Below are 22,232 nucleotides of genomic sequence, written 5' to 3'. Positions count from 1 at the left end.
GCTCTCGCATTATTGGCCCTTAAAAGGGCCTTTTTAAAAGAGGACTCATCAACAGTCGGGCGGTGGGGTGGGGGCGCACTGAGCACTTCTGCCACTAGTGTCCATGTCAGAGCGTTCGGACTTCTTCTTCTTCCTTTTCTTCTGCTTCTTCTTGACCACCCTCTTGGGCTTGGGCCGTTCGTAGGGCATGATCAACCCTGGCACGACTCCACCTTCCCGGATCGTGGAATCCTTGCAGCTGGTGAACAACTCGTCCAGCTCCAAATCGTTGCGGATGCCCAAGAGGATATCTCGCGGGGTGATGCGTTTCCTCATGCAATTCTGGGCAGCGGCCAGGTCGAGGATCTCGAAGGCCAGGTATTCGAGGACGGCTGCCATGGCCACGGGGGCCTTTTGGCTGGTGCGGTGGGCATAGTGCCCTCGGTGAAGCAGCCCTCCGATGCGACCCACGGGGAGGATTAACCCCGCGCGCGTTGAGGCCGAGACTTTCTTCTTACCCTTAGCGGCGCCGCGCTTGGAGGTGCCAGGAGACATGGGACAGCCACAATCAGTTTTCGGTGCCATCGCTCCGAGCTTCGCGAGTGCCTCATTGATACTGAGCCCGTGGGCGAAAATTCGGGGGTTTTATAGCTTTTTCCTTCGGAAAATTCCGCCAATGAGAGGTACGGATTTCATTGAACCATATGAGAGTTTTCGAGATGCTTTGATCCGTAACCATGGAATTTACATTGAGCATTTTGCTCAATAAGGCTTGATTCAAAAATTGCTCGGCGTGAAATTTTTATATTTTCAAGCTACGAACGAAAACTGAAATTACTCAAAAATGTTTGCTGGGTGGAAAATATTCTGAGGCGATGTTATTGGCTGCCATAAGGAGACTACGGCCGGGCGATGTTTCAGTCAGTTTTTTCCTATAATTGGAGGCAATTTAATATTTTCTTTTTTCTCCTTCTGTCATTTCCAAGTTGGGTAATTTTTGAAGAGGGGCATAAAAATAGAACTTAAATAGCAAACGGGGCATACCTACATACGTCTACCTTATCGGGGATTTTTTATTTATTTATTTATTTTTATAACTAGCCTACTTTTACAGTATGCATATGGCTTCAATACCTTAACTTTGGATCGCTCATTATTTTTTCAATGACATGAAACTCACTTTATGCGAAACGACATTTCATTAAAATTCAGACTTTTAGACCAACCTCTTCCCTAACCGTGTACCTGTCACGCAGGCCCGCACCTCTATGAAATATATTACATTACGATTTCACGGAAAACCCTTACGCCATGAAAGCCGTATACTTTTTAAGCGTGCCAGTAGGGCTCGCTTTTTGAAATCACTCGGATGTACCATAGTACAGCACACCGATCAACCAATGCTATTCAACGGGCCGTCCAAATATTTTTTTCCTCGGACCCGTTTTCTTGTCTTTGAACCATTATACTGTCAGGCCCTGATGGTCTCTTACCAAAAAACCGAATGAACTGCTAATTGGGAACCCTTGAGAACATTTTCCTGTCAAAACCGTATTATTTCATTTGACAAAAACCTCATAGAAGCTTTCTTACGCTCGGAGGGCTCAACTCTAGAACCTTCTTTCCCGCCAAAACTGTTTAGCCAATGAGCGTCTTGCACTGCAAGTGCAATCTGTGATGAGCCTCGTGACTCTTTATACCATGTACTAACCGTGGCCCCTGCAGAAATCCACTCAAACCACTGCAGTTATCTCCCGATATATATAGCTTTGGGTGTCAGGTTTCGAGCAAAGCAATAAAAGACGGCGAGGAGAGGGTCGCCTCGTCGAACCTATTATCTTCCACGCCCGATTAACCATTCACCGTGACGGTGATCCAGGATCCACCAAATTTTCACAAAAATTGTTTTCCGTCTATTTAGCGAGTTTTTCCTTACTTTCCGTTAAAGTACAAATAAAAAGAGACCTCATTTGTAAAAATCGGCCGAATAGGAGAGAAGTTACAGTTCGAAATCCAAAGAGATTAACTCAACGCGATTTCGATGCACGGCAGTTCGCCCAAATCACGGTCGTGCGGAATGCCGCATCAGCTTAAAATCAAGATAATTGGACGGAATCTTTAAAATCAATTTACATTCAACGTTCATGAATCAATATTTTCTCCCAAATTTAGCAAAAAGTACCAATTGATGCAAATAACAAAGACGTGAAAATAGTAGGTATGTGTCCAACATTTTAGTTATTCGGCACGCTTTTCCAATATATTCATGTTGGATTTTTCTGCTTGTTTTTACTTATTTTCACCAGAAATGTAGAGAAATCGCGAAAACTTGGGAGTTTCCCAGCTGCAAATAGCACAAATTGTATTTATTTATTTATTTTGTGTTTTTTGCAGCTGAAAATGAGCTGGTAATAGCTCGAAATCTCCTGCCCTTTAGTGTTTCTAATGTTTTGGCTTTGTTTACCCATGTTATAATCCCCTCCTTATTTATTCTTATTATAGATTATAGATATAGCTCAGACCATTAAGGGATGCAGTTTGCAACACTACGTGATTGGTTCCTGGATGTGCCGCAAGGTTGCTTTCAATTTCGTCTTTGGAAGTAAGAATAACAATGTTGGTGTACAAAAATACTTTATTCGATACAAAAATTATTTAATGGCTTTAGTCATATGAAATGGTCCTTTTCATAATTTAGGTTTGTAGGTTTTCAAAACCACAATGATTTCTTTTAAAAAATAGTATTTTGGCATCATTATAAATATCCATTGTATTTTGGCATCATTATAAATATCCATTAGGGAGGATAATATTCTGCAAGATCAGTGTCAAAAGGACGCTTCACCTTATTTATATACATATATGATTTTCCGCGAAAATCGGACTGTAGTGATGAAACACTTACAGAAATGTAGGCTAAAGAAATGTCCGAAAATGGCCGGACCAAACTAGAGCATGACTTGAAGTTTGCAGCTCATGAAATGTGCATTTGATAAAACTGATTTAGACTTTACGCACATTCTATTTCGTGGACAAATTATAATTGAGAGCGTCACAAGGCAAACAATAGTTCCCTTCCTCTTCCTGCTTCCCCATCAAATTGGGGTTTAGGAATGTTTTAAATAAATGCACGTCATATTTAAAAATATTTAAAGGGAGCGAAGATTGAAACAGCAAAGTGAGTCATGGGAATTTGACAGTATTTTGCAGGAACTCGTGATATAATAGCTCATCCGATAACTGAAAAGTGAATGCGTACGAAATATTACTATGTCATCTACTTAAACGAATGGGGGGGGGGGGGGTAGAGGTAATTTTGTTATTGTATGAGGAGCGCTCAATTATTTTTGAATCGCAGTTTCCATAAGCAATGATCAGAGGTCAATAGAAACATTTCGCCGGAAGCAAATGGTTCAGCTCATACTGAATCGTCGTCGCCACGGACTATGATTATCCTTCTCGTGGGATATCGTGTCTGAAAAAGAAGGAAAAAATAACATTTGTTAATTTTGGAGATGATCTAATTTGAACATATTTTTTCAAAGGAGGAAGTGTGTGGGAATTACTTCGATCAAACCATGACACTGGCGGATCCAGCAACTTGGCAACATTGTTTTTCTCCATCTAAACCTATGGAAAGATATCGATTCTTGGAGAGGCCAAGTGCTCCAACAAGAATCGATTATTTAACATAGGTTTAAATGACTCTCACCATGGAGTATGCGTACGCACGGTCGCACGTTTGCTGCTTATAGTTCCTTTTGATTTCATTCATTTGCACACAGTTCCCTAATTCTGTCCCTTATCGCAGACGGAGCAATTTTTCCAGCATAGATTCCAGTTTAGACAAGCGCTCTCCCTCAAAAAAGGGCGTAGTTTTAACAGAAAATTATATTTCTAAAGACGAGAATATAACCCTTCAATACAGTTGTATAATTTTCTTTAAGTTTTAAGCTGCTCAACGGCTAGCAGAAGAAAAATTGGAATTCCTCATATTTATTTTTAGAGAAGGTCGATGCGTTTGCAGATTTATTATTTCAGAAGACGTCTTCATTGTCAGCAAATGACGTCATCGGCCTAAGAAACGAAAACGTCGATATTCTTTTTTTAAAAAAAAATAAAATAAAAAATAAAAAATTGTGGAATTTATGCTGAAAAAGACTGTTTAATGCCGAGGAGAAGCTGAGGAAAACTTACCCCGCTTCCGCACGCTGCTATAATACAACCAAAAACGCAGCACACCATTCCCAAACCGAAAATCGCGAACATTTTTGCAGCTTTATCATGACCTGGAACAAAAGATGATTTAGCTTTCAGTAAAATTAACTTGGGTAACTATAAAAATTTTGAAATTGGCAAAAACTTGTCTTACTCAACTTCCAAATGTGTAAAACTCCTACCTTGAACGATGAATGAATAAATTGTTCTTGCTTGAATTTTGAGCTTGTATAATTTCAAAAAAAGATCTTTTCAGAAAACTGACCAAATTTTTAGATCGATTCTTTCGAAAACAAGGGGAAGTTCTTAAAATACAAACAAAGAAAACATTTCAAGTGGTGCCTACCAGCCTGCAGAAAAAAGAGCACCTCAAAGCTGCCTATATGTGTAGCTTGCCGAAGTTTTGGATTGTAACCTGACTTCGGCTCTAGTAACCCAATTTTAATTAGCCGGATAAAGACTTGTAATTTTTACAAAATACTATACTGCCGTGCTCTGGAAAAATACCGCATAGACAGCCCAATGTTGCCATATTTCATCCGATAATATATATATTTTTTAGGAAAGGTTGAATATATTTCATTAAAATTGTCAAATTCTCCATACTAAAACGCGAAAACAAATGAAATTGTTTAAAAATATTCGCAAATTCCCTATGAGTGTTACATCTTATTAAAGGAAATTCGGTAGTGTCTACAGGCTCATCCGGTGTTCTCTATCAACGTGACTATATCAGTGGCGTGGTGTGCTTTTAAGATAGATCGATTGATCTGCCATTTAAACCTATGGAAAAGGATCGATAGGCAGGGTGTTCACAACGACCACCTTGATAATCGATTTTTTACCATAGCGTCAAATGGAGAAATCTCGATAATCGATCATTCACGCCTCGCCCCTGAACAACGTAGCCTTTTAGACCTGGACGTATGTTTCCTTATCCGAAAAGTTTAGTGTGGTTGGTTGGTAAATACGTTTATTTAAAGGTGCCTTGACAAACCATTCGAGCCAAAATTCGGTTCTTGCATGGCGATTTCTTATTTTCACCATCCGGCTCAAATGAACTTAAAAAATATGGGAGGGAAGACGGGAACAAATGTGAGAAAAAAATTTACGAAGAGGGCCCTGGAAGTGAAACGAGGTCTATTCAAAGTAAAAACGAAAAGAAAATAGTGACTGAGCATGGTCGTCTGTTTCAAAATGACACGAGATCCTTTGTTTCTTAAAACAACAATGAGAAATTTCGATGCAGTAACCTGACTTTGCCGTTTAAAACCATGTCTCTTTTTAAATTTGTGTAGGGTAATTGTTGCTGGTACAGTTATTCTGACTTTGACCATCATTAATAATTCAGACATTTAGCGTATGTATGTGATCTATGAAACTTACTTTCTTCGAACGTGTTGTCGAAACCCATAGTCATCGGGAAAAACGCCACCAAACAGATGCACATTAAGAATCCAAACAGCTGCAGTAGAAGAAAAATCAAAATTAGTTTTCGCACGAGCATATTTGGATCGCATTTGGCAAGAAAGAACCAGCGTAATGACAGTGTTTTCAGAATTGCGCAACTTCTTATTTATACTTTTAAAAATACTAAAGTAAAAAGTATGCACAGCATTAAAATTTACACTATTATTTTCCTTTAATATTAACACTTTTTTTATGGGAAGCAGAATAACTGTTTGCCATTCTAGAATACTTTTCTACATAATTTTGAAGACGCACCATTTTTACAACACCGCAATCTTGCTGGTTCTTTTGTGTTAAATGCGGTCCGTTTGGTGTGTTTTTTTTAAATGTTTTTAATTTTTTAAATAAACCAGAAATGAAATTGGATTATACCTATCTTGGATAATAATCCAAAGATTAAAATAAATCCACACAATTAGCCTAAATTTTTAAAAATATTTTCTCGTTTTTATTATCACCAAAAAAAAAAACCATAACGTTGCTCTTCTGGTGTAAGGGCGTATCTCAATCTTTCCACATGAGACCCGAAAATCATAAAGTTATGCGGAAAACAGGGCTAACGCGCAAATTGAGATACGCCCTTACGGCAGAATAGAGACGATAAAGAAGGCCGCCCCGAGTGCCAAGGAGGCAGTGGTTATTCACTAAAATATTTGCTGTGAAGATCCCTCTCTGAGGAATTAATTTTATTAAAGTACATAAAATAAAACTTTCGAAAATAAACTTCCCAAATTAGATCACTAAAACGTGGTAATATTTGTAATGCGAGACGAGGCAACGTTAGAATGCTCATACGGCGTCGAAACACAACGCGAGTTCGAATGATCGCGCCAAACACGGTGTGGTCGGCGTCTAACTCATATCAGCGCCTGCAAGACCTCAGGAATACTTCACGCATTGCGCCAAACAGTGCGGTCGGTGTCAAACGCATATTAGCGCCTACAAGACTGCATGGATACTTCTCGCATTGCACCAACCGCAATGCGAGAGTTATATGCGATGACTATTCGACTACGGGTACAGGCACATTGCACTGTGAAGACGATTCAACACTCTACCGCGCTCCCTTCCCTGGCTTGCGTGACGCTAAAATCGCCGCAAAACTAAGACCCCGCGTCATTTCTTTCGATGGCCCCTGTCCGGGTTTTACCACAATTAAAGGGTAAATATGTATCTTAATTGCAACGATTCAGAAACTCGGGCGATGTTTAAACGATGCAATAATTCTGAAACTTGATTCGCGTAAAATTAATTTTGGTTATATACTCACCGCGAGGGCTGCTCCTGCGTAAGTTGCCGTGCGTCGAGCGCAAGACTTTTCCTGTTTGTTTCCGCTGCCTTTTGCTTTATTGTGTGAGTCTGGAAGATAAAATAACAATTGAAACTACGATTATTTTTCTGCACAAAAATATATGGGCCTTACTCCGCATATCCGTCAGAAGCGTCTTCCAGAGTCATCGACGCAAATTTTTGAGATTGGACACATAAACATGGTACAAAGAGGTTATTCCATCTGCCATTGAAACTGGGCCCAGAATGCAATCTCGGCGTACTTACATGTTGTCGTGAAATTATTTAAATACTAGTAAAGGCCCTCTGAAAAAAAGCCCTGGTAAAGGTTCAAATACTAGTAAGAGGGGAGGGGGGCCCCTTGACCGCTTCGCGGTTCAGTCTCCAAAGCGCTTCGCATCTAAGGCGTTACGCATTACCCTCATGATTTAATATTATGGAGTAACATTTGCCGAATTGTATGAAAAGTACGAACCGTAAGGAGGTGGAGGCTCTGCACCTGGAGCAGTCACTGTATTGTTCAGTCTTTCGTTGTAGTATTGGCCGGTGGCTTTGGATTCCATGTTCGAATCGGGCGCAAAACCTTTAAGAGAAGAAATCAGACATTGGTACGAGGAATGTTGAATAAATTGTAGGCATGTTCACTTTATTCAGTACAAAATGTAGAAAACAAAGAGAAAAAAATGAAGAAATAAAAAAAAGCCAGATCATAGTATATGGGTCAGTGAGGCTAAAAATAATGGTCAGGGTATCTTAAGGTTGTCGTTCAAGCCCCTTTATCGACTAGGAAGTGGATAAAAGAAAATGAGCTATACAGCTTAAAGTCCTCGTGGATCGTATGACAAAAAAAAAAAAAAAAAAAAAAAAAAAAAAAAAAAAACATAATAACGGTGACAACCCCCTATTTTTGGTCGCGCATTTTTTTACTATACAACACGTGAATATACATAAATATGTTGATTCGTTTAATTTTACTGACAAAATCAAGGTTCATAAGCTTGCAAAAAAAACTCAATGGAACGTATTTTTGTTACTCAAATTCTAATTTTTGAAACTTTTTGCCTTCGGTAAAGTTTGAACAGGGGCTCGCCACTTTGCGACCATCCTGTTACTGACGATATTCGGTCCTCATTTACAGTGTTTTTCTATCTCTGTTCACAAATCTCTGATTTAATGCCGATTCCGATTATGAATACATGGAGAAATAATGTAAGAATATATCTAATTGGTATGATTAGAAAAAGATGCGTTTTTGAGAGGTATACACGTACCGTATGATGGTGCTGACGGTATGTGGCTGTTATCATCGAGACTTACTTTGGCATCTGTGGTGGGTGCTGAAACATTTGAAAAAATTGCATGTATAAAAAATTACTAATTTTGTTTTTTACCCACTGGGGTAACAATCGGAAAATAATAATGGATACTCTCATCGAAAATTTTGGATTAAGTTTGTGGAAGAGTGAAAATAAATGAGAAACAAATTGGAACTTATGGTTAGTTTTCCCCTGCAGAAATAAAGGGATGGGCCGACATTACAACATTGCAATTTGAGATAATTACGCAAGCATGTTTTCGATTTTACCATCGATTTTTTTCTGTGCCTGAAGAGTTTATGAAAAGTTTTGAGTGAGTGGATTCCATAGAAAAATTAAGACCCTCCACTAGCCTCGTGGCGACGCGATAGTCACTCCTTTGTTTGTTGTCATACAATTCGTTGAATTATGTGATTGAAAAATTACCCGTTGAAGCGACGAACGAAGATTTGATACGTATCAAATTATTGCTATTGGTGTTGGTATACCATTCTAGATGGCTATATGTTCTTCAGAGTTGATAAAAACGTTATGCCGAACGGAACTGTGGGAAAATTAATTAAATAAGAAGGCGCTGTATGCTTCAGATTCGCATACTTCATGGTTCCTTCGATTTGATTCTTTTTCAAAAACTTCCTTACGACATAAACGCGTCGTTGTTAGTTATGAATATGATAAAAATTGATCACGGCATTACTATCGAGGCGGATCTTTCAACGGGATCTCGTTTTGCCTACCGCGTAATATGAAGGCGGCCAGCAATGGACGAGGTCATACTTCAAACTAAGAATTCAAGGAATTCCGGTTTTGGGTTTGCCTTCTTTTTTTAAGGTGGGCAAAACGAGCTTCTAGGAGCATCACAGTCCCAGAGACATCCATGGTGCGCCAAAAAAAATAAAGAAAAAAAATGGTTTTTACTACTCTCTGAAAATCAGGAACCAAAATATCAATCTATGATACATATCTTTGCCTACCTAAAAAAAGAAGGCAAAGCCAAAGTGGAATTTTTTGGATTCTTAGTTCGATTTCTCTCATTTCTGTCCGCCTTCATATTACGAAGTAGGCAAAACAAGATACTGTTGAACTGTGCGTTTCGATAATACTCCTATGAGACTCATACAATCAGTTTAAAAAAAATGTTTGGAGGAGATACGAACCATAGGGAGGTGGACGGTCCAATACAGACACCAAATAATCGTTATTCTCACTGTGCAGACTGCCGCTGCTACTTCTACGTCCACTCATATCGGCGTCTGAAAAAAAGGAAAGAAAGGGGGGGAAATTAACAACCTCCTTACGGCAAAATAGATTAGCTGCGTTAATCACAAAACCATGCTTTGGTGTTAGAATTTTATCAGCGAAAAATAATGAAACCAGTCCGTGCGCCAGATTCCTACGTTCGGTATTAATGAGAAATTAAAATGTCACTATTTTCTTTGAAGGGATACGACAATCGACGTTATTCATTGTGATTTGTAGTACTATATACCTATTTTGAAATAATTAAATCAATGATACTGACACCCACATTGACAGCTGCACGCACCTACATCACTGATGGTTTTGATTAAAGCAAGGTGCGAAGGAAACTGCGATACACTTTAGACTGTGATGGATGACGTTAAATCAACATGTTTATCAAAGAATGGTGTGAAATAAAGTATAATCCGTCATACAGGATGACGCTTCAAAATTCGCTTAAGAGGATTCTCACAACGAGAGGAACTAAGATTAACTTATGTGGAGGGAATAAATAGTTATAAATATCATTAGTTAACTGAAGAGAACATGAATGATGTCGTTTGTATGATTTGTATCCAATTTAATAATTGTTAAATCGCCTCCTTTTTATAAAAAATTATCACAGACGTTATTCTCATTGAAAGAGGCATAAGATGGCAGTTTTGAATTCCTCTGATACTTTTAAATACCTATTCATGTAAATAAACAAAAAAACATTAGTTAGATATTGTAAATTATTTTTATCATTTTTAATGACAGTTATCCTTACAGAGTGTGCAAAAATTTAAAGGCAGTACCGAGTTGAAAAATGCTGACTCGGCAAAGAACTAATCGGGCCAAACACGGTGCGGTCAGAGCAGAACGCATGTTAGCGCCTACAAGACTTTACGAATACTTCTCGCATTGCGCGTTCACCACGGATCGCGCTTAATTTCTCGGTGTCGGACCTACCGCGGTGTTCCATCTTTTCATTTCCGACCAATACAAACCGCGAGCCTGAAATCCCAGAGGGAAGGAGGGGGAGGGCAAAAACCTCGACTTTTCTCCTGAAAATCAAGGATTCCGATTCCTTCTAAGTTATTGGGTAGTCCAATTTTATCTCAATCCTATTAATTGAGTGAAAGGAAAACGACAACGTTACTTTTCATCTGAAACCTTGCATTACCCGATGCATCTTCTTCTTCTTTCTTTTTGCATTTATCATTCAGTAACATACGCAAATGTTTAATCATCTTCGCTAAAATTTCACAAATAATAAGAATATTTGGATGGTTTTCACAAAACAAGGAATTGAATTTTGAATGAAAACTATCACATGATTTTTGGTTGTTTTGCTGCACCCGGTTCGTCGCTGCTCTGGCCTAAAGGCGTAACTCGATTTCCGCATGAGCCTCAGAAAGTGTGGATTCATATGTGAAATAGGGCTTACGTGAAAAAATGAGGTAAGATCATACGTCAGAGCAGCGAATTTCCCAAAACGTGCGATCTAGCTGGATGAAATTGGTCCAAATTACATCATTTTTCTCAAGCATATCGACGGCGTGAGTCCGCAATCACATGTCTCGTTTATAACCGTATATCACATAGCATATTGTATCTCGTTTGCGGTGTCTGAAAATCTCCGCCTCTATCTTATTTTTTTAAAGTAGAACAAAATGACATCATTCCTTGAAGTTTTTGCAGAATTTTCTTCGCACAGAGACGAAAAATCACGGCAGTTTTAAAGAATTGCCGTTGCGTAGTTTTCCGTTTAAAAAGTAAAGTATGACAGGAAGTATGCGACCGAACTATGTGATTGCCGACTTACACCGTCGATATGAGGGAGGAAACCAGGCCATGGAAATTGACCGCAGGAGGGAATCAAAGGATCAACTTTTTTGCATCACAATTTTTCCTTTCTAGGTATTTATTGAGAGCGGTAAAAACCATACGAACCTAACTGAGTGCAAATTGCGGCAACTGTTGTCGTCGACAGTTGCATTCCCCGTGTTGCATTCTCATCTGTCAGCTCAATACGAGAAGTTCCGCTCATAGTAACTGAAAAGTAATTAAATCGAAAAATGATTCGAATTTGAAATAGACGTCACCACATTTCAAAATCCCATGAAAAAATCCGGAGTTCATTTCACTCCGAACCTATGCTGCTCCCAAACAACAGGCGGGGCGGAATCTACATTTTTTGAGGTGTGTGTTTGTTTCTCGTTTTGCGCTCTGATAGAGCGTCATCAATTCTTTCGTGGAATCAACTCCGTTCCCGCGAACCGGATCTCACTTGGACCGCGCTAAGCAGGAAGGTACTAAGCCACATCAGCTATCGACAAATTTAACTGGGCAATTTAGTATTTTTACAAGAGAAATTTTTACGGATTCCTCTGAAAATATGAAGGAATTTGCGTCGTATTATGCAGAAAATTCACTGAAAGCACAAAAATCTGCACAACCGTTTTCACGTTTACAATTAAAATGCCCGGTTAAATTTGGCAATAGCTCATGTGGAATAGTTCCCTTCTGCTTAATGCGGTACACTTTTTAATCATATTATTCGAGCTTGTTCGGAAGCATGACAGGATTTGGAGTAAAATGCACCCCGGATTGAAGTGTGGCATGCCTGCATGGCACCCCCGCAGACCCTGCTCTTTGGTCGCAGGAATTTCTTCTTCTTCATTTTTCGATTCCTTATTTTTTGACCCCCCCCCCTCCCAACCTGTTTCCCACTGTCAGCCCCCACAAAAAAAATTTGGACGTTTTCTTTTTCATTTTTCAAATTATGAAAATAGAATGCATTTTAAAGAGTCTTTTCGAGTCATATGCTGCATAAATCCCGATGAGTCATTTCGTCTTCCTTCGGCCAAAGTATCACAAGCGCCAGACGACGGTTAAAAATTTCCGCCGCCATTTCATTTTTTTACGGAGAATTTTTTCGATGAAGCTTTCCAAAAATTTCTCCGTAAAAAAAAATAAAACGGCGGCGGAAATTGTTAAACGTCGCATGGCGCTTGTGATATTTTGATAGGAAGATGAAGATTAATTCATATACAAAAAACTGGGGCGATTTGTCGCATCGCCTATGAAACTGTCATTTGAGCACTCATTGCAGAATTTTGAGTACCTTAAGGCGATTAGTGCTATCAGTAACTCAGAGCGCAACGAAGGACTACGGTATTTCCTATTTGCCTAGATGACGCAAACTAAATGAATCTAGTTTAAGGAGTGTGCACTACTTGGACTACATTTTGCAACGGAAATTCTATTCATCGGTAAAAGAACGTATCTGCATAGAGAAAGTAATGACACGTGAGCTGTTTTTAAAATGAACCGGTTCATGATTAATTGCGAAATATGGTTCAGTTTGTTTTTTGACACCATAGCGACGTTGCTTTTGCTGGTAAAAGAAACTTATCGTGAAGTTTAAAAAGTGGTGCACCTCCGCCAACGCGGTGTTTACAAATGTCTACTCTTTATTCTTTTTATACTCTAACTTTTATGCTTGTGGCAGTTTTCGAAGGTCCCGAAAAGTCTCATCAAAAAAAATAAAAGCCGCGGCAGGACCATTTTTACTGACAATTTTATAAATAAAATTGTCATACTTTTTTTTCTGTGCGTGTTACTTTTTTTTTATTTGCACAAAATTATGAGTAAAAAATGCACTTTTAGACAAATATCATGTCTTTAAAAAGCTTGGTTAATATATACGTATACACTTAATTATTTTTACAATTTTTAACAAAAATAAATACTACCTTATTGTAACAAGGAGAAAAATAAGTGCGTCTTACTATCATGGAAGAGAACATTCCTGTCTGAAAACGACCAAATAGAGATATTTTAGAGTCTCTTTGTGGGTAAATAATCGAATTTTAAGGGATAGCGAAAATTCGGCAACAATTATGAGTATAATGCTCAAAATTAAACATCTTGAGAAACAAAATCAATGATTTGTTATTATCTTCACCTCCGCTGAGTTTCCGAGATATCTCATACAGACCGATCTGTAGCGTAATTTTTGCCCCCTGCCTTAGTTTCCTCGTCCAAAATCTCAGGAAACTTTTTTGCTACCGTTGCCGAACCTAACTGAACCCCCCCCCCCCCCCATCGACTATCTCGCACTTCTTTCGCCATGCCTTATTAGTTATTTGCTCGGACAATTCCTTTTTTTGCGGGATAACGGACTAGGAGTTGTTTCTGCATGTTTTGCCGTTTTTCATCTCACCACATGATATTTTAAACCGATGAATTTAAGCTGTACATGCACAATATATGAGTGTACGGCTCTAAAATAATAATGAGTGTCTCTAAAGGAGCCAAGTTTGTTATTAATTCTGAAAAATGTCCCTGAAGCGATGCGCTCTTAAGAGAGGAGTGGCTCAGATCGCCGCTTAGCAGTGGTATTGCGTTTTAGTTTCATGTCGTCACTCGTTTTCGAAGTATTGATTAATCCAGGAAGTTAGCGCGCTGGCAAACGTTGTAGACCCGGAACACACGTTAATCCTCTTTTTTGCGCCAGCGTTAATTATAAATTTGTGTTCCAGAAAGTTTAAATTTGTCCTCAAAATGACAATAAAGCAGGAACTACACTTAAATTTGACGTATATTTGTTTGGTATTTCCTTCGATCGAGTGAGGTGGACAAAAACTGATATCTCGGTTGAAAATTTGTAACTAGATAAAATTTTGAAACTTATAAAACGAGAAAAATATGCTTAAAGTGGCTACATGAAGAATCTGCTTGTTTTCTTTCTTTTTCTTTTTTTTCTTTTTCTTTGGGAAAATGTTTGGTGTATAATTTTCCGCAAAATAAGAAATTCATATGTATAAATCATTTTAGAATGATTTTACGAAAAAAAGAGAAAAAAACATGCATCCAGTCGGTGGCACTCCGGCAAGTCCATTTCTCGTGGGTTCTAATAGGTTTTACTGAAGAGTAATCTTTAAATTACTAAGATGAAGAATCACGTTAGTGAAATGTGATATCCTGAAATTCCCAATAATATAGAGCTCGTTTCATATCCTGTGTATCTACTTTTTGTTCTTTTTCAAGGAAAAAGATTAAATGAAATAAGTCAGTAAACGATTTTTACTGAATTCGAACCGAAATTGAACGTATGCTAAAAAAATCACCGGCCAATGACTAAAAGCAAAAATAACTACGAATCACGCAACGTCTGTGCACTTAGTTCCTGTTCATCTTATTTACATTCGATTTCGTCAGGAAAACGTGGGTAAAAAAATCCCCATGATTAGGTAGCCAGCACAATATGAATAACTACATAAAATGTACCCTTTTGAGCGCAGGAGATTGTGATCCAGTAAAAATACAATGCACTACAAAAAATATCTACTCACCCTGGCGCTCCAAAATTTTGAGGTTATTTATCTCCGAAAACCGCAGATATTAGACGAACTTTAGAAGCACTGTTACCGGAATCCTGTCGTGAACAACACGGCGTCAGTCCTGAGATATTAGACGCATGCACATATCCGAGACCTATCTTAAAGTACAAGATAAGCGGATGATACTTACACAGTAATATAGAGTGTGCGGCTTTGCTCTCTTTGAGCAATAGCAATCTTAAGAGGGGTGAGTCAGCCAACACATGCCCCCTTCACGCCGTGGCGCGCCGCGCCCGTTAAAAATATACGCAAACAGCCCCCCCCCCCCGCCCCCTTCTTGGTGGGGGCAAACATCCCAGGCGCGTCACGAAGGTCAAGAGACTTCGTGACGCAACAGTTCCCGTGTGACGTCACATTACAGCTGCCATAGGTTGGATGGCAGTAGATGGCGGTAGGATGGCGCTGTAAGCGCGCATAGTGTCTCCTGGTGCCGATTGTAAACTTCAGGATTAGAGCTGAAAAAATGGTCACCGGTGACTCAAGCTTACACCGATGGCTTGGAATGGACAAATTTGATTTTATTTTCACTCGTGCCACACACGTGCACGAATCGTGGTGTCGCACAAAGGATCGAGTCACTAGGAGAGATCGGACAAAATTTGGAAACTTTAAAAGCTAATAACTCCGTTTATTCAAAACGTTGAGGTTCTGAAAGTGGTTTCATTGATTTTCTCGTAAAATTGTCCTATTGAGGCACCCCTTGAAATTTAAAATGTGGCAAAATAAACATCAAAATTTGCAGTTTTAGTCAAAAATTTTATGCCCGACCTATCTGAGTGAATGGATCCACTGTGTGTCTTGTGTTGACTTAAGCTCTCACTACTTCCGTTCGTGTGCACATTCTCGGAAATACTGACTCGCACTGACCGATAGAGGAAATTCAGAGAGAAGCGTGAAGAGGAATCCCTTAGTGTGATTGGATGAAATCACTATTAACAACTTCAAATAGGTAAAAACTATTTGTAACTTCACCGGCTGAAGATTTACAATCTTTGATTACTCCAGATAACGCAATATCACGGATAAAAAGAATTCGTCGCCCCTTTTGTGCAGTGCTCATTGTGGCTTTCAGATCCAATCTGGATAATATTTTCCACCTTTTTATCTCAATTTATTAAAAGTTCTCTTCAATAAAAAAAACTAAATTAATGAAATATATTTAAATTGTAAACATTTTCCACTGATGAAAGTTCCTATCGTCGAAAATATATATTCATTTCCTGTAATATTTTACGTAGATTTAGAAAATCCTATGATTCACTAGCAGCTTATAACTGTTTTTGACAAAAGAGATGAATCCTTTGCACTTGACACATAATTTACGTCTCCTATCTCTCCAAGTTCTGACATACTGGGTCATTGTATTACTGCAAAGGAAGCTGCGACATTTTCGCAGTAAAACGTTTTTGAAGGTACTGAATGTGCCTCGGTAAAATTACCCCAGCGATATGACCTTTCTTTTCGTGCAGCGCTCATTGAAAAGATAAATGTCGAAGAAAAGCTGGAAGAGCTGTGACTGGGCCTACCGGGAGCCCCGCGTCAGGTTTAACGATATAGTTAGTGATTTCTATGAGAAATATGCTTCGCAGTTTTAGATGCACCCAGCAAAACTCAGGTTGCCGGAAAGTCAAGTTGAGAGTCTCCGTCTCCAACTGACTGCCGTGGTATTGATTCTTCATCGCGTTGATACAACTATTCCTGCTCTGAGGATGTCTAAGTTGCATACCCAAATAATTGAAGGCGCACCGAACTCCGTTTCTCGCGCTACTCTCAGTGTTCGCCTAAACGCGCATTTCCTTCGTTTAGCTTCATTTATTTCTTGATGTGTTCTACAATTGACATTTATAAGTTGCAGCAGCACATCTTCAGAGCGCACGAAAGAAAAAACGAACCTAGAAGGTTCTACACCAGAGGCCAAAAATTGATAACGGATTTCGCCAACAAGACTATATTTATGCTGGAGTGATCGCAACGAGGCCTGAAGCAAATTAAAAACGCCGTTTGAGCATTTGAATGTTACCAAACTTTCCCCAATAAAATGCGTATTTTTGAAGCAAGCTATGAGTGTTTTTCCTTGAAGTTTCCAGACATTTCAGGACAAATTGCGAGTAAAATTGTCTACAAAATTGCAAAAAAAACCGGCGCTCCGCTTCGCTCCGCGCCGGTTTTTTGGGGGGGCTTCGCCCCCCCAAGCCCCCCAGGACGCGCGCTTCGCGCGCGCTTTTTAGTTTGAGTGTCCATTCCAGTTGTTCTGTCTTCTTAAGCGACCCGCGCGTCCACCGCGGGAAGAGTGTATTTTCCGAAGGGGGGGGGGGGTCAATCTGTAAGGGAATGAATTAATTTCTTGAACACAAGATAGTAGTTGCGTACGTTGCCAGCGAACGCGCTGCGAAAGGTTGTGACGGTTAAATGGTGAGATTTTGTTCAAGAACAGATCATTTAACCTGACCCACTGTGCGACGAACAATTTGTCCAGAATCTTCCTTCCCCTGACCCACTGTGCGACGATCAGCTTGTCCAAAAACTTTCTCCCCCGACCCACTGTGCGGCCCTGCTCCGGCCGGCTCCCCTCATGCCGCGCACCCCTCGCCTAAAACTTTCAAAGCTCGCCATTTTTAAACGGCTCGGTCGATTTAGCTCAAATTCAATACCAAACCAGTCCTAGGGGAGAACTACCACCCGTAAAAATTTCAGCTCAAAATATTCATTTTCGCTCGAGCTATCGAGTGGACAAGATTTGACCTCCCCCCACTTTCGAGCCCCACCCCTCAAAATCTATTGCCTCAAATTTCGATTTTTTTTTCGCAGAATAGTAGTCCTAATGAGTCTCTACAAAATGCAAAAAAATTGGTCAAAATATCTTTCAACGTAAGAAAGATATAACCACTCAAAAATCGAAAAATCTTCAAAAGGCGGAAATACATACATACATACATACATATATATATACATACATATATATATACATACTTATATATATACACATGAATTTGAATAGCATATATTTTCGTGATCTACGACCCGTGATCGGTGCTCTTCACAATGTCTCAGGTCTGGGTCCGACATCATGGGAGAATGCAATAGTGTATTTCCTTCGGAAAATACACTAAAAAGTATTCACAAGCTCCCTGAATATTTGTATTTTATTTTAAAAAAATTAAGAAAGGAAGTAGTGGTAGTAAGATAAGTCTATTTTAAAGCGGTGCTTTAGCATCTAAGGCCATTTACACCTCTGTGTGTTTCCATAGAAAGAAAAAAAAAAGATAAAAAGAAAGAAAGGATGTAATATAAAATTGGTAGCAACCGGAGTCTCAAACTACGTTCTTCCTTATTGTGGCAGTATTTGAGGTCATTTTACTTCAGACCATTGCTCTCAGATGTTTTAATATAGTTTTAAAGAAGAAACCACCAGCTAAAACTCCTTGATAAGAACTTTCCACACCCCCAGAATTTCATCAGAAAGTCATATACTTCAGTTAGTCTGAAAGTAGTGATCTGAGCAGGGATCAAAGTTTTCCATTTTCGGAAAATTTTTCGCTCGAAACATCGTATTGGCCCTCAAAAGGGCCGTTTTCATAGCACCATCACGAGTAGTAGTCGGCAGCAGGAGCCTGCTTTGGGGTTGATGTTGCAGGGTAGTGGAGGCAAGTATCATCGTCATCTCCCGTTGGTATCTCGAACTCGAACCTTGTGAGCGCGAGCTCGGCTTCGACCACTGCTTGCTGCGCGTGCGACTCAGGAAAAACCAACCTCACAGCGTCCAGGACGTCTCGTGGCAACATCGTTTTCCGTCGGCTAACCCTCACAAGCTCCCCCGCTTTCGTGGCCAGATGCTCGAGCAGATCGCTGATAATATCGCTCATCACTATGGCACCTCTCCGAGTGATGCTCATCCTTGATCTAGGATGGATGGACTCGTCCATCATGAATCTGCGAATGTACGTCTCGAAGGGGGCGCGTTTCAATTGAACAGATTTACGGCGCTTGCGCCCTGAAAGGTTACACGCAGCATCCTGGTCCATTATGATAACCTATACCTACTGATATTAGATTTAGGTTCCGCAGCATCGCACGGTTGTGAAGGAAATAAGCCCGGTGCGATGTATGCTTTGTTTTTATACAGAATTGGAGTTTTCAAACCGACCAATCATGACCGAAGGTTTCTAGCGCGTTACCTTGTCAACTGAACCGCGTTGAATAGAAAAGAACCAAGCCACGTCTGCTATTGCCAACTTTAATCGGGCAATTTAATTTTTTACATGAAAACGGTTGGCGGATGTATGTGCCAACAGTGAATTTTCCGCATAGTACGAAGTAAATTCCTTAAAATGTTCAAAGGGACCCTCACAAACGTTCTCTTGTAAAAAATTAAAACATCCAGTTGAATTCGGCAGTAGCTGATGTGGCTTGGACCTCTCCGCTAAACGCGGTCCCACTGTGATGATGAAGTAGCATTTTTCTGAACTCATTTGGAGGGGGAGGAGGGGGAGGGTCTTAGAAATTTGGAAATTTTGACGCATTTGATATGCAGTTTCAGTCGATGAATAATTTCCAAATATAAGTGTTTTTCCTTCTACTTACTTTCGTTTCTTTTTTTCTCACTTCATTCTTTTCTTCCCCTCTTTTTTCGGGCAAACGGGGAGGGGGGGGGGGAGCGCATGCTCTCTAAGACCCAAATCCAACCAGAAATGTATTTACGCCAAAATCTAAACCAATCTACGCTGAAATTCGAGTGGAATTTATCGGGAATAAATCTGGTGGAAATTATTTCTATTAACGAAATTCCTTAGTCCCTTTGCCGGATCCCAGTCTCGAGAACCCGCGAGTGTGGAATTTGTGTCCATCGACGACATTTTCAGACTGCAGAAAGCTCATTTAACGCTGAAATCCTAGTTTATCGCCAAGTTCGATTCTTGAGCACCCTTGTGTGAAATTTGTCTATCAACGAAATTCCTTGGCCCCTCCCTAGTAAAAATTGGCGATAGGAGCTGCGTTTCAAAATACCATGGGAGTTCTTAGAGTCGACTGAAGAAGGCGATGGAAAATCATATAGCTGGCTGTAGAAAGAGGAAAAAATCATACGGCCGGGCTACACGAAGCGATAAAAAATTAGACAGCCTGGCTATAGTTCCTGTCGCCGGGCTTTACACTTTATCGCCTGGCTGTTGCTTTTTCGCCATCGCCTATAAAAGGCTATAAGAAATTGAGTAGAAATTCTTGTGCTTTGTAAATCCTTAAGTTTGTACGGAATCGCCTTAATATTTACAAAACACACATTATATTTTCCTTTACTACATATTTTTTTTCATCAATTAAAATGAGAATAATGCATACAGAGTGTGCAAACATTTCAAAGTCATGAACTCCGCGAGATTAAATATTAGAGCCTAACACAAAGCGGAGCGGCGGCGCACTGGCGCCTACAAATCTAACAGGGATACTTCACGCATTGCGCAATGCGTGAAGTTTCCCTGTTAGGTTTGTAGGCGCCAATGCGCGCTTCGCGCTGGCTGCCCGCCCGCCGCGCCGCGCCGCAGCATGCCACGGCGTCTGAAGCAACTATTCACACCAGAGGTATTGCGCAGTATCGTACGAAGGCGCTCCAACATATTAAGAATGGCAGGCATCCTTCAAAAATACGGAGCTTTTCTCGCAAAATAAATCAAGATACTACGGCCCAAAAGAGAGCGATAGTCCAAAAACTCACTAAGTCCTAGTATCCGTAATCAGTAACGTTAAGCATACACTTTATCGTCAGCTGTTGCTTAATCGCCATCGGCTATAAAAGGCCATAAGAAATTGTGTTGCCGGCTATAGAAGCTATTGGAAATCTTACAGTCGGCTGTAGGTCTATGGTATTTTGGAACACAGATTCTACTGCCAATTTTTACCAGGGCTTTAACGGGTCCCAGTCTCCAAATTCCACAACCGTAGAATTTATGACCGTCAGTTACATTCTTTAGCCCAACGAAAGCTACTCTTCGCTGAAATCCTAGTTTATTGCCAAGATCGGGTCTTGAGAACCCCCGAGGGCGGCCCGACATTTTACCCAATTTTGTTTGATCCAAATTTTTCACTGTCCATTCATAAAGTTAGTCCAATTTTTTTTTTTTTTTTTGTGCAATGCTCTATGAACCAATAGTTTACTTAGTCCGGTTATAAGCAATTGTATAGGTGCTGAGATTTCGTCAAATAATGGAATATAACCCTTGGATGCCCAAGTCGGGTCAAATTTACCCAAGGATCGCTGAAAACACGTACTTCGCAGGTTCCATGGGTCTGGTACATCCGAACTGAGATGTTGGTCTACAAATACACCTGAAAAAGGAACAAGGCATCAAATTTAAAAAAGTACACAATTAAATATTAGCACAACCAAAGATAGGAGAGACGTTTTTGGGTCTGGTTTTTATAAGTTTTCTTCCAAACCAGAGCGACATTTCATTGGCAGCATAGAGCGGAGCATCGCGAGCTTACGTCTCGCGCCGTAGCGCCTTCAATTTTGCAGATGCAACACAGACATCCATCGAGTACGAATAGTTGTATCCCTGCGCCGTCATCAACGCGCGACCTTTCCTTTGGTCTGTTCCCATGTTGTGTTGGTTCCGTCTGTCTTATTTGTAGTGGTGCTTCAAGGGCTACGTTAGCAAAACAGCCGAAAATAGGAGATATGTAATCGGACCTTTTTTTGACCTTTTCCCTCGAATCCAAGCAATACCTCATTGACGGCATAGAGCGGAGCATTGCGAGTTCACGCATCGCGCCTTCAATTTTGCAGATACAACATGGACATTCATCAAGCACGAATAGTTGTATCTCTGCGCCGTCATCAAAGCGAATCCTTTCTCTTACTCTATTTCCATGTTGTGTCGGTTCCGTTGGTCTTATTTATAACGGGGCTTAAAGGGCGATGTGCGCAACACAGCTAGAGTATGACTTGGATTAAAATAGTTGGCCAAACTAGGTATCGGGTGAAAAAAATTGGGTTAAGTGTCTAGATACCCTCCTGAGTGTGGAATTTATGTTTATCAATGACATTATTCAGCCCGCCGCAAGCTCCTAAGTTTGGAATTAATGGCGATCAACTACTTTCCTGAGCCCCTAGCAGAGTCCGCATCTCGAGTACTCCTGACTGCGCTGAAATTTTAGTACATCGCTAGGTCCAAGTCGAGAGAACCCCCTATTGTGGACTTTATGTCTATCAAGAACAAACCTCAGCCCTGTAAACTTTGGTTTTTTAGTTCTGTCTTGACCCCATTTCAGTAAACTTTTTTGAGCACTGCTTTCTCTCTACCCCTTTCCCCCGCTCCCCCTTTTTTACAACTCT

The 22,232-nt window shown here is 40.1% G+C and overlaps 3 protein-coding genes across 6 annotated transcripts; all 3 read right to left on the bottom strand.

Moving 5' to 3' along the window:
• Window positions 1–721, bottom strand: LOC109031570 (histone H2A). The gene has a single exon (XM_019043157.2). It carries the CDS (start codon window positions 562–564, stop codon window positions 49–51), a length of 516 nt encoding a protein of 171 aa, XP_018898702.1. The 5' UTR covers window positions 565–721; the 3' UTR covers window positions 1–48.
• A 1,875-nt stretch (window positions 722–2,596) lies between these two features.
• On the bottom strand, window positions 2,597–15,026 carry LOC109031569 (uncharacterized). 4 transcript variants are annotated; one of them, XM_072299820.1, is made up of 10 exons: window positions 14,858–15,026; window positions 13,292–13,315; window positions 11,451–11,552; window positions 9,431–9,526; window positions 8,229–8,294; window positions 7,433–7,540; window positions 6,938–7,026; window positions 5,584–5,662; window positions 4,177–4,268; window positions 2,597–3,454 (listed from the first exon to the last, which is right to left on the bottom strand). In XM_072299820.1, the coding sequence occupies exons 3-10, from the start codon at window positions 11,545–11,547 to the stop codon at window positions 3,398–3,400; spliced, it is 684 nt and encodes a 227-aa protein (XP_072155921.1). In that variant the 5' UTR covers window positions 11,548–11,552; window positions 13,292–13,315; window positions 14,858–15,026; the 3' UTR covers window positions 2,597–3,397. The 4 variants fall into 4 exon arrangements, with proteins under 4 accessions (XP_072155921.1, XP_072155920.1, XP_072155922.1 ...); XM_072299819.1 differs by lacking the exon at window positions 13,292–13,315; XM_072299821.1 differs by lacking the exons at window positions 13,292–13,315; window positions 14,858–15,026 and adding an exon at window positions 13,256–13,279.
• A 3,463-nt stretch (window positions 15,027–18,489) lies between these two features.
• LOC140224474 (uncharacterized) lies at window positions 18,490–18,927 on the bottom strand. The gene has a single exon (XM_072299622.1). It carries the CDS (start codon window positions 18,925–18,927, stop codon window positions 18,490–18,492), a length of 438 nt encoding a protein of 145 aa, XP_072155723.1.
• Window positions 18,928–22,232: the final 3,305 nt, after the last annotated feature.

This window comes from Bemisia tabaci, chromosome 4 (genome assembly GCF_918797505.1).
Source record: "Bemisia tabaci chromosome 4, PGI_BMITA_v3".
NCBI lineage: Eukaryota > Metazoa > Arthropoda > Insecta > Hemiptera > Aleyrodidae > Bemisia > Bemisia tabaci.
The sequence above is the reverse complement of the archived record's forward strand: the minus strand, read 5'-3'. Positions and strand labels throughout refer to the sequence as shown.